Genomic DNA, 13,215 nt, shown 5'->3' with positions numbered 1-13,215 from the left:
CTGGATGGGTGTACGCCTAACTGGGGCCCAGCCAGCCAATCACAGGCAGGCCAAGGCACCACCGCCAGCTGCCATTGGCCAGAGGGAAGGGATATTGAGCTATCTATCACAGTGTGAATGTAGACTTCCCTTTATTGATGAGGAGAGGAGAGTCGGGACCCCAGACACACACAGGGACGAGGTGAGCCATTATTTCACACACAGAACCCTTTTATTGGACGTTTTGTGTTTTTGTTTTCCTGACATTTTCCATTGTTGTTGTTGTTGTTTCCTTTTATTACATTTGTTTCCATCAAACACTGACACCTCGTCATCCAGCAAACCCATATACACGCAGAGCGCCCCGCGTCCAGGCCCTGCCGACTTGCAAAAGTTGGGCGCTTCCACGTCTTTCGCAATCTGCGGGCTGGCCTGCGCGTCTGCGGCGAGGGTTAAACTTCATTCGTTGGCTCGCCTGCTGATATCTGTCTATGAAATGCCTTATGAGGAGTCACACAGGCAGGAGAGCTACTTCAGCTGTTCATGTACTATTGTACGAAGGCGTCCATGTGCAAAGTTCTCTGCGTCAGTGTGCCTTGTGCACGCCATGGTATATGGCGGGATCACTCTCAGTGAGCGTACCTCTGGGCTTGTACTATTGTACAAAGTCCTCTGCGTCCGTGTGCCTTGTGTATGCTTCACGTCAGTGTACACCATGGTATATGGTGGTATCCCTCATAGTGAGCGTACCCCTGGGCTTATAGGCATTTATTCATGTAGTATATGTGAAGGCTTTAATGCACAAGTCCTCTGCATCAGCGTGCCTTGTGCATGCCATGGTATATGGTGGGATCACTCTCTGTGAGCGTACCCCCGGGCTTGTATAGGCAGGTCTTCATGTACTATTGTACGAATGCATCAACGCACAAAGTTCTCCCCATCAGTGTGCCTTGTGCATGCGTCAGGTCAGTGTGCGCCATGGTATATGTGGAATCCCTCTTAGCGAGCATATGCCTGGGCTTGTATAGACAGGTCTTCATGTACTATGTACAAATATTTCAACACACAAACTTATCAGCATCAGTGACATGTCGGTGTACACCATGGTATATGGCGGAATCCCTCTTAGTGAGCGGACCCCTGGCCTGGTATAGACAGCCGTTCTTGTACTATTGTGCGAAGGCTTCAATGTACAAAGTTCTCCCTGTCAGTGTGACTTGTGCATGCATCACATCAGTGTACACCATGGTATATGGTGGCATTCCTGTTAGCTAGCATATGCCTGGGCTTGTATAGTCAGGTACACACAAACCTCTCCCCATCAGTGTGCCTTGTGCATGCATCACTGACATATCAGTCTGCACCATGGTATATGGCGGAATCCCTCTTAGTGAGCGTGCACATGGGTCGGTATTGGCAGGTCTTTGTGTGCTATGTACGAGTATTGTGATGCACAAAGTTCTCAGCATCGGCGTGCCTTGCCCATGCATCAGTGACATGTGAGTGTGCACCATGGTATATGGTAGAATCCCTCTTGGTAAGTGTACCTCAGGGCTTGTATAGGCAGCTGTTCATGTACTATTGTTCCGTGCACAAACTTCTCTGCATCAGTGTGCCTTGCGCATGCATCATGTCCGTGCACACCATTGGTAGGCAACCTTGGCACTCCAGCTGTGGTGACACTACAAATCCCATCATGCCTCTGGCACTGGGAGTCATGCCTGCGGCTGTCAGTCTTGCAATGCCATGTGGGACCTGTAGTTCTACAACCGCTGGAGTGCCAAGTTTGCCTACCCCTGGTGTACACTATGGTATATGGAGGAATCCCCCTCAGTGAGCGTATACCTGGGCTTGTATAGGGAAGTGTTTCTGTATTATTGTATGAATGCGTCAATGCACAAACTCCACAATGTCCGTGTGCTTCGTGCATGCATCAGTGGCATGTCATTGTACACCATGGTACGTGGCGGCGCAATGCTGGGCTTGTATAGGCAAGTGTTCATGGTGTTAATGCTTCATGTGTACACAGAGGGGGCCCAGCCAGGACTCTGCACTTCCATATAAAGTCTCTAATTTAGCGGTAGCCAAACTCTGAACCTCCAGCTGTGGTGAACCTACAAATCCCAGGATACATCTCTCTCTCCGGGAGTCTGTGGCTGTGAGAATGTTGCAATGCCTCATGGGATATGTAGTTCCACCACAGCTGTAGGGCCAGAGTTTGGCTACCCCTTTAGTAGAGGATCCATAGTGACTACTATATAGTCATGTGACCCAGCTGGACAGATTATGAGGGGTACTATCATTGTGACTTCTTTAGGACTCATTCACACAGGCGTGCACATGCATATGGTGTGTGCCCCTGCAGAGACCTGCTCCCGGTAGGGACAGGTGCCTTGTGTAACTGCATGCAGCTGCCTGTACATCCCTATGGGAGGACACGGCTACACACTGACCATCCATGCAGGTCCGGGTGCCCGCACTTGGACGCAGATCATGCTCAGGGAGGTCAGTCTGCTTCCAACTTTACACAAGAGAATAATAATAATAACAAAGTTTAAAAAAACAATGAAAGTAAATCATTTAAATGAAATACAGTAAAAAAATAAAATAAATTAAATCTATAAAAATAATGTAATAAAATAATAGCAATTAAATAATGGAGCAATTTAAAAAGTAAAAGCAATAACGGATGGCTACAGGCAAAAGAGCGTTAGTACATACAGCGTGCCTCAATGTGGTTAACCATCTGCTGTAAGCTGTGGAAGTTGTTTCTGGGAGGAAGTTGAAGCACATGAAGGAAACTCATCGAAGCACAGAGAGAACATTGTGTGCAGATCGCGCCTCCACTGGGAACTGAACCCAGTAATTCAGTGCTGCAATGCTCTCATGTTGTCATGTGTTGGGAAGCATTTCATACTTTGTTTTTGTTGCATTTATGTCTTAGTACTTCTTCCACGTTGTCTGTTTTCAATGAATTAGTATGATAGGAAGGAAACAATCTTCTACTAAACAGGTGATCGCTCTTCAGCCGGTGTCCAATGAAAGTGTCACGCATGGCGGATGAAGTCCGTCCCCAGCAGAGAGGAAAGACGTAGCCAGGGATTATTATAATAAACTGTAATATATTCATCTGCCAATAAATGCCTTCTGCAGAAGGTTTTATTATAAATGACAAGTGTAAATAAGAAGAACGTCCCTTACAAATGGAATGGAGAGTCCTTCTTAAAGAGGAACGTCACCCTTATCCTACAAATGGCAACAAAGACACCTTTAGAAGTGTTTAGTGCTTGCAATCCACAAACAGATACTTCCAGATAACATCGGGGAACACGTTTTCTTCTTTTCTGTTGCATGAAATTTGACGACTGGTTCTAAGTATTTTTTTAACGCTGATTTCAAATATGAAATCGGTTTTCCTCCACATGCTGTAGTTTTCCAAATTTTGCCAAATGCCGAACTCTTTGGGAAATAAAAACTCTCTCTTCCTCTTCTCTCTAAATAGCACTGTGTAACTTCATCAGTACAATCTCCAAGTGCAATATTCTATGGAATCTAATTCCAGGAATGTGATGGCAGACAGAGATTGCAGATGGTACCTATGTAACGGTTGTCTCCTCTAATCGCTTTTACGTTCTGGCACGTTATCGTGGTGTCACCTGACCAATGCTGTGCTTTCAGTTGCAGTTTTCTGCTAACTGGCATCACTTCCTGTGATATTATCAGCACACGGTACACACCGCTCTTTAAAGATGGCGGCCAGGCACTGTGACAATTTTTTGTTTTGCGCGTTGGAAGTTGTTCATCAGAACATTTGATTTTGCCATCATTGAGTCAACTAATTTTGTTCCAAAGCCCTTAAAATGTCATCCAAACCGGCTATTTGAATGGAATCTCAGACTTATTGAGCAGGTTTCTTTTGTCCCATTACAATATGTCCAATTTTTCCCAAACGGAAATCACCTTCTCGGTTAGAACCTTGTTAGTTCAGGTGACACACGAGAAAATAATTTCCATCCTGCTTCTTCCAATTTCCTTGTGCGTACAATTAAAAATGAACATCGATTAGACCCCTCACCCCACTAAACATTCAAATGTCGATCACACGTCCTGAAAATAAGGATTTCCAAATAAATTCTACTGGTGTATGGCCGGCATTAAGCTTTGTGATTGAGCTACAGACCCTCTAGCCCAGGGGTGGGCAACTCCAGCCCTCCCGCTGATGTGGAACTACAAGTCCTATGAGACATTGCAAGAGTGACAGTTACAGGCATGACTCTCAGACAGAGGCATGTTGGGGTGTGTAGTTAAAGCACAGCTGGAGGGTCATAGTTGCCCACCCCTTGTCTAGTGTGGAGCGCAGATGATCGGCATTATGGTGGGGACATCGTAAGCTGGGTATTCACTGGTAGATTTTTGTACGAATATTCATATGGAAAATCTCATGAGAACATTCGATAATGCCATCAGAACTGAAGCCAAACCTTTTCTTTAGTTTTGGATGGAGTAAGGAAGGATTAAAACCCTTGTCAGTTTCCCTTCACTTTCTGTCTGATAAGCACAACAGGAAGTGAGAGGAAATCCCTCCAAAGATGGGGGAATTCCTAGTGGTCAGCAATGGTCACCAGAACTAGCGTCCTCATTGGAAGATTTCCCATCTATTCCTGTTCTGATGACAACCCAAAATTTGGTATGCCACTTTCAGTGATAACAATCACTGGGACAAATAGAGAGGGTGAATCTCTCCAACGGGGACACAGACAGTGGCGCAACAATCGCCATAGTGACCCAGGCAGCCGCTATGAGGCCTGGGGCACAGGGGGGCCCGGCCAGGACATCCCCGTGATGCCGTGCGGGTCACTGGCGGATAATAGCCTTACAGCAATATTTGGACACACCCCCCTCTGAGGAGGAATGCGCAGCTACTGACAACCTGACCGTGATGTGTGCAGCGGCTCGTTCCTCCTCACAGCTGCTGCTGAATCAGTGACAACCAGCAGCTTCGGAGGAGGTGGCTGGGCCCGTTGTCGGCAGCGATGGAGGAGAAGGGGTCCAGCGATGGAGGAGAAGGAGGCGGACAGAGGATCGGGGCTGACGGTTAAGAGGGCTTGACCGCCCACCTGAGACCCTGCAGAGCCCACCATAGAGAGTCTATTGTGGGCTCTGCAGGGTCACTCTCAGGTGGCCTATTTGGGTTATCAGGTGGGTGTAACTAGAAATCACAGGGCCCCATACACAGGGCCCTGCGATTTCTAGTTACGCCCCTGGACACAGACAACAATAAAAACCTGACAGGTTCTAATCCCTCTCCACTCACACTAAAACAGTTTTGGCTTAAATTGCACTTTAACATACAAGGTTAGGGGGTTTCTGAAGCTGGGCATACACATTTAGGGGGACATAAAGATGGATATACATGTAACGAAGGGAAGGGGGAGGAGTCCGGTGACGTCGATGTCCGTGACGTCACCGGATTCCTCCCCCTTCCCTTCGTTAGCCGACGGAGCCACTTGGGCCGGCTGCACTTGTGTGCCACTCAGTGCCACTCATGATCGTGAGGACTACCCATGGCTGGGGAAATTTTAAAGAGCAAGAGGACATTGCTTATGTCATGACTGGCCTGAAGACACCAGGAAAAGGTAACTATAAAAAAAGCAAAATACACACACTGCAGGGGTCTCCAGACAGGGAAGGGGAGCACGAGAGAGGGGGACAAACTCTTTGATAAGAACAAAGTATAGGAACTTCTATCAACAAGTAAGAATTTGTCTCATGTAATCCAATAGACCAGAATGTGTCGGTTGCCAGGGGTTAATGCACTTTGCGCATAATTATTCTTATGCACCGCATGATGGAATGAGTCCATAAAAGATATGTGATCTTCTCAAGGAAAGTGCCAAATGGTATTTCAACCTCAGTCATTGTCACTTCCAGCCAATCACAGCTTCCCTGGCGACACGTAGCAGATGTTTTTTGAAGGAATGTGGAACCTTGAGTGATACATTATTGAGGAAATAGATTTACTCTATAGGGAGCCCAGCGTGACATTATTTAATAGTATAATAAAATAGGAGGATATGAAAATGTATAATTAATATCATTATGATTTCTGAAGTAAGCATTGGCCTATACACATACAGCACAGCAATGAAGTAATAAAATGAACTAGGATCACACTAATCCAGCACGTTATTATTCTGAGTTGCCCCACTCAAGCGGCGGCCATATTGAGTGGGGCACGTGAGATTAATAACGTGTTGGATTACTGTGATCCTAGTTCATTTTATTACTTCATTGCTGTGCTGTATGTGTATAGGCCAATGTAGTTGGATCTGTATGTGTGTTATAATTAATTGAAATTAATCGATTAAAAAAATTTTTTTGATTAATCGAACACAAATTTTAACCCCTTCGTGACTGACGACGTACAGTGTACGTCGCCAGCATCGGGGCTGTTTAAACAGACTCCCGGCGACTTTTGCCGCCGGGAGTCTGTTTAAACTTGTAGAGCCGACTGTCGGCTTTACAACAGAAGCGATCCTGGCGACTTACCTGTCGCCAGATCGCTTCTGCGTCCCGAAGAATATATATATATATATAATCTCACGGTTAGGGCGATTCTAATCCTGGGTAAATACGCTTAGGGGGACTCTAACGCTGGGTATACATGTTTAGTATATACCCAGATTTAGAGTCTCTTGTGTGGCCCCTTTTGTCTTTCTGGGTCCTCCTAGTTGTACAGGGTCCCTGTGCAGAAGCGCAATGCGTAGAGGAAATCTGTCCTCCTGAAACCAGCAGTAGATAGGGAAGTGAAAACGACGAGCCCAAGAATAGGGCGACGAGTAACTGAATTCACTGTGGTTATCCACTTCTCTTTTTCAGCTGTGGTACTATTGCATTGTGGGAAGGAGCTCTTTTATACAGTGGTGTTTCCTGTGATTGACTCTTTATTATTGTACCTTTTATCTTTCCGTCCGTGCTGCAAAAGCAGATTATTCTGTATTGCTGTGTCTTTTAACATATGAAAGAAATAGACAATAATCTGCTGCTTCATAAAGTATAAAAGAGATGAAAAGAGGGATACCGTCCAACGCAATATATTCAGTCAATGGACACACCCCTGCCTTGACCCCAGTTATATATAGGCAATGGACACACTCCTGCCATGACCCCAGTTATATACAGGCAAAGGACACACCCCTGCCATGACCCCAGTTATATGTAGGCAATGGACACACACCCATTACATAGTTAGTCAGGTTGAAAAAAGACACAAGTCCATTGAGTCCAACCTATAGAGATACAAAGAAGAAAAAGAAGAAAAGCCTGAACAGAACACTATGCCCACAATTACCCAATGTTGATCCAGAGGAACGCAAAAACAACCCCCTATAAAGCATGGTTCAATTTGCTCCAACAGGGGAAAAAATTCCTTCCTGAACCCATAAGGCAATCAGATGTTCCCTGGATCAACAATCTCTGATGCTTAATATACCTCTAAGAACTTAATATCCTGTAATATTCTGTGCATTTAGAAATACATCCAGATATTTTTTAAAACAATTAGCCGAGCTAGCTAGAACAAGCTCCTGGGGGAGTCTATTCCACATTTTCACAGCTCTAACTGTGAAGAATCCTTTCCGTATGCAAAGGTTAAACCTCTTTTCCTCCAGACTCAAAGAGTGCCCCCTTGTCCTTTGGAGTGACCTTAACGTGAATAATTTGGCACCAAGCTCTTTATATGGACCATTTATGTATTTGTACATGGTGATCATGTCCCCCCTTAATCGTCTCTTCTCCAGAGAGAACAAATTCAGGTCAGGAGAACAAATTCAGGTCAGAGAGAACAAATTCAGGTCAGACCTGACCCCAGTTATATATAGGCAAATGTCATCTCGTGGAGTTATCTCATGGCCCAACGAAGTACTGATGGGGTGGTCATAATAATCTGGCCACTCAGTGTATATAGACAATGTACACCCTCCTGCCATGCTCTGTTATATACTGTATAGGCAATAGACACACCCCTGTCACGCTCCCGGTTCTATATAGGCAAGGGACACACCCCTGCCATTCCCCCAGTTATATATAGGCAATGGACACACCCCTGCCACGCTACTAGTTATGTGGACCATTAAGAATTTATTTTATGTAAAAAATGTCTGATCAGCTGCCAGAATACAATGAAAACAGAAGTGGTGTCCTCCATCCACGCTTGGAAGCGTTGATTGAAGAATCTGTTTATATGTTCTTCATTCAGCCAGCAGGTGTATACGCGGCTTAAGTTATAATGCCTTATGTGTTGTTCTCCAGTGACTACTCTAAAAGATATTCTATTAATAAATACATATAGTGGGTAAAAGCATTGCCGTGCATTCAGGGGTCATAGTATTTTCATGGAATGTTGTCTATTAAGTTACAGGTGAGGACTTTGAGGCTCTGTGATGTTCTATCTGTACTATATAAGCACATTGTATACATGCAAATACCAGTTACTCATCTCTTCCTGTGACCATCCTTTGTCAATTGCACCCCCATCAGCTTGCAGGAGAGGAAGCTCTGTGACTTTAGGAAGGAAGTGACTCTCTTGTCACACGCCTCGAAGACAGACCAGATCTATAGCCGCCTGTCTGCAAACAGGAAGGCAAATACAATTTCATAAAGAATACAAAGAATACAAAGTAACAGTAACTTCTGTATTGCTGCACATATCAGGCAGCTGTTTCATCGCACGGCTCTCCTGTGCTTGGGAAACTTCAGCTGCTTTGCCAATCTTCTGTTGAAAAGAAAACTTCACCGAAAAACAACATTTATTCCCAATCACATGATGTCTTCCTAAATTTTTTGGGGGGCTCTAGTAATAGGATATCCCTACCAGAATCTTCACTTCAGCCCAAAGATCTTGGTGTGACCATAACCAAATGACGCCAAATAAATGGCAGTTCCAGATGTGAGAGAGCTGCACCTTGACAGAGGCCTTGTAAGGGCACAAGCAAATATAAACTCTCGCAGCATACCTTCCAAGCAGTGGCGCATCCACGGCATGGCACATATGGCACATTCCCTGGGCGCCACTTGAAGGGGGGACGCCGCTCCAAGGGTCAGTGAAAGTTCGCACGGACACAGCAGACTGCCTAGCAGTTTAACTAACCTGTATCAGCAGGGGTTGAATAGTCAAAACGGCAGTCACTGCCTCAGTATAGTAGAGAGGTGTGCATACATATAGGGGGTACTGGGGACATTGCCTCCCTCCTTACATCAGGATCCCCAGTGTCCCCTCTTATATCAGCGTCTAATGTAAGGAGGGACTCTGATTAAAGAGGGGAACTCTGATTACTGTAACCCCCTAGGTAATGACTGTGAACTTATTGAGGATGTATGGCTTAGCTTCAGGATTTAGGTGAATCTATACCAAAAGAGAGAGAGCAAATTAGCCCATGAGCTTTATAGCAGTGGGATGTCTTACTTGGTCGGTGCCTCTCCTATGCACTGCTAAGACCACCTGGAAAACCCAGACTTCTGGGTACTGGTCAACTGTGCAACTATTGACCAGATTCAAGTACAGTGGGTTGTGCTTGTCCCAACGTTTGTATTTACATAGGGTCTTTGGGGGGTATTGCAGAGAATTGGGGAGGCAGGCTGGCACTGTAAAGATCTAGTGCCCTAGGCTAAGCATCCACTGTGTGTTTTTTCTCAGAAGATAATAGAAGGGCGGACATATTGATTTTTCCTGGAGAAAGTACTGTTACAGGCTCCCTACTGTGCTGGTAAAGACTAGAACTTTAGGAATTGGTTTATGTGATCCCTGCTGGAGGGAGCATCAGCCAGTGTGTTTGTTTTCCTTGCTCTTCCCTTTCTCATTGTGCACATGACAAATACCAAGGCTTTTGGTTATGTGAGCACCATCAAAGGGAACCTGGAGCACCATTTATGTATACATTGCAGCAAGTCTGTTAGCATTTGAATATAGCCTTGCAGCTCATTCCGGGTATGATTTCAGGTATCAGTTATGGCGTTAAAGCTCTGCTTGTAAAAGCAAATCCTTCTCCTGGTGCCTATACCATCAAATACTTCTCTGATAAAGAGAAATCATCCACCGAAGTGTCTTCAGAAACCAATCTTTCCAGGAGTGTCTATCTCCTATGTTCTCAGAAGATAATAGAAGGGCAGACATATTGCTTTTTCCTATACTATACTCACTGGATCCTCCTGCGGTCACTATTGGGTCCTATGAGTGCCATTGGGAGGAACCACTTTCCTTCCTGGATGTGCCAGCTTCTGAAGGGACAGCAGAATGAAAGGTATTTACCTTCTTTGCTGGGACAGCTTTTCTCTGCACTTTTCAGCAACAGAGTTTCTTTAAGACCCCATTCACACTGAGCTACATCAAAGATTTGAGCTGAGCGACGTTGAGCTACAGTGCACATTTTGTAGCGCTTCTTTTGGCAGTCTATCAAAGCCTTTTGGGGCCAAATCGCACAAAATCCGCTGGAAAAATAGGTCATGTTCGAGCGACAAGCTTGAGCTACAAGCTACAGGCAACATTGAGCTGTGAAGTGTGAACAGCTCCATTGAAATGCATTGGACAAGCTACACTGAGCGATTTTTAAGCAATTTTTTAGCAGAAATTGCTCTACAAATCGCTCAGTGTGAATGGGGTCTCAAGTGCAATGCCACATTTGCAGCTGGGATAAAGCCTATTTTATATTTATTACATGTTCCCATTTGCATTGCATAACTTATTATTATAATTTTTTTTACAATACATGCTGTATTCTAAAAGAACAGTTGTCCTCAACAGTTATGTTAACATAATGAACCCTGTCTGTACTCTGCTGGCACATCTCGTTATCCATTGTAAACTAGACTTGAACACGGTCTCCTAACAAAGGGTTAAAGATCTAGAAGCATTTTATGATAATGAGGGGAAGCTCAGTCTGTCTTTCTATGGGCACACACAGAGTTTCCTGTCACTTGGATACTGAAGGAGTAGCTTGCAGTAAAGTCCTGCAACACAGAGACATCTAGGTAAGAAATCTTTTTTTAATTTTTTTTTAGGTATGTAGCCCTCATTGGGAGCACATAGCACACAGCAGGGATTAGAGGGATTTTCTCAAATTTGACTGCAAAAAGTGGAAATATTCTTTAAGCAGTGCTAATGGTGTTCTGGGCCACTGACTTGCTTTCTGTAGTTTTATTAGAAAATGAGTTACAAGCTGATGATGTTCTTCTTCTTTCAGGCTGTCCCTCCCATAGATCAAGGGATGAACACATGGAGCAGTCACCAGAGACATCACTAGTCCCATGTGGGAAGGACAAGTATATTTCCAAGTGAGTTTTTCCTATTGACATCTTCCGGCTACATCTCTGACCTCTATAAATCTGATATACGCTGTTCCTCATGTCCTTTCCTGACCCTGGCATCCTGTGTGCTGAGGACTCTGGGGAATTACTAGCTTTACCGGCCTCCAAATGCCCTCTTCGAATTTCTAATCCTATTGTAAGGGCTTCCTATACTTCCTTTACACTTAATCCAGTCTACTGTGAATAATGAAGAGTAAATGACCTACACAATACAGGAATTATGTATCAAAGGAACTTCACAAACTTGTTCGGCTCTGAGACAAAACTTTTTTTTCTTTTTTTCAGGCAGAGTGTAAATTAGATGAGATATAAATTCACCATTTAAAATACATAATATGAAATCAGATATATCGCTGACTTGCTGGTTTTACAAGCAGCTATTTTGGCCTAGATCGTTCACTTCTCCTGCCTTCTCCAAATTCTTCACCCTTTTGTGAATAACCCTGTTAATAAATACTTGGGTAATACAGATATGAGGAAGCAACATGTCCTTGTGGTCATTATAATGGGCAGTGATGAGTAATGACCACGGGGAAATTCTATGTTGCAGTAATTGATTATTTTAATGCTTGTGTGTTAAACTGAGATCACTGGCCAAGTCATAAGACAAAGATCTGCTTTGGTTTTTGTAACTGCAGAACCGAAGAATGACCATAGACCTAAATATACATCAAGAGAGAGACAGATGAGATATCGACCCTCATTCATGGATTGAATTTTGGCCGTTTTTTCTTGCTGATTCAGCCAATATTTGATCAGTGGGTAGCCCTGCCTGCACAACCCGGCTTGAAAAAACTACATTTTTAAAAAACCTAATTTTTAGGGACTGTGTTGATGGGCTTTTGCTCATGTCAGGATGGTTACTTTCCCCATACACGTTAATTAGGAACGCAAAAGCTGCTTGAAGCAGGTAAATGAAGCTAATACTGGCAAAACACTGCGAATTTCAGCCGGTTCTTGGTGAATGGGCCAAAATTCGCACAGTGGATGCCAACAGTCGGCACCTTATCAGCTGGCAACCCTGATCAGCTGATTGAAGGAGCTGTAGTCAAACATGTCTATTTTCTTCTGCTGATATCCATTCCTGACTAGTGTGCACAGAAGTCTTGTTGTAAAGAACGCAATGATCTCTGTGCAAACCAAGGTCTTTTTTTAGGCCAAAAGAGACGAAAATGATCACATGACATAAGGATAAGCAATCAATTGCTCATAGTTCCCATGATGTGAAATTATCATTTTGTCAGAGAATGATCCCATCAGCAAATACTTAATTGATCACATTCTATTCAATTTTATGCTAATTCCTTTTGTTAAAAAAATGTTTTTTTTCCATTGATCTGCCCATTAAATGCATTCCTGTTATTGTTAATCTCCTCACTTAGTGCCATCAGTTATCGATTGACCTGCCCATTTACTGCAATCTATTTCTCAAACATGCAATTCTGTCATTGAAATGGTCATTACATCATAAAATCAAATGATATGTACGGCCAGTGTTACCCTAAATCTTACTTTATGTACAACTTACAAAATGGTTCTAGACATCGGCAGCAGCACATGGAACCCGGAGATTCTATGTAAAGTGTTTCTGCATCTCACTCAGCCTACTGACCTGCATAATGCAGCCAGCACAGCACTGACTACATATCATGTATGTCTGTCACACCAGGCTTCTAGTCTGGTCTCCAGAGGGCAAAACTGAAAATTAATTCATCTCTAGATGCTTTTAGAGGAAGATACATTAAGCATGGATGTAAATGTCACACATTAAACCCCCTTGTGCTATGTTGTAAAGGCATAAAGCAAAGAGATGCTCCAATGAGAATGTATGTGTGTGGTGTGTGTGTGTATATATGTGTATATATATATGTATGT

The 13,215-nt window shown here is 43.9% G+C and overlaps 1 protein-coding gene across 1 annotated transcript in view; it reads left to right on the top strand.

Moving 5' to 3' along the window:
* Positions 1-159: 159 nt before the first annotated feature.
* The window catches only part of RASSF2 (Ras association domain family member 2), a 41,589-nt gene continuing 28,533 nt past the window's right edge, over positions 160-13,215 (top strand). Inside the window, exons 1-2 of the mRNA XM_018568723.1 lie at positions 160-181; positions 11,215-11,307. Coding sequence (XP_018424225.1) covers positions 11,249-11,307 — 59 coding nt within the window. The 5' untranslated portion in view covers positions 160-181; positions 11,215-11,248. The remainder of the gene's footprint in view (positions 182-11,214; positions 11,308-13,215) is intronic.

This window comes from Nanorana parkeri, unplaced genomic scaffold (assembly GCF_000935625.1).
Source record: "Nanorana parkeri isolate BGI_ZX_2015 unplaced genomic scaffold, ASM93562v1 scaffold1234, whole genome shotgun sequence".
In the NCBI taxonomy this organism is placed as follows: domain Eukaryota; kingdom Metazoa; phylum Chordata; class Amphibia; order Anura; family Dicroglossidae; genus Nanorana; species Nanorana parkeri.
This window is presented reverse-complemented; position numbering and strand designations above follow the sequence as displayed.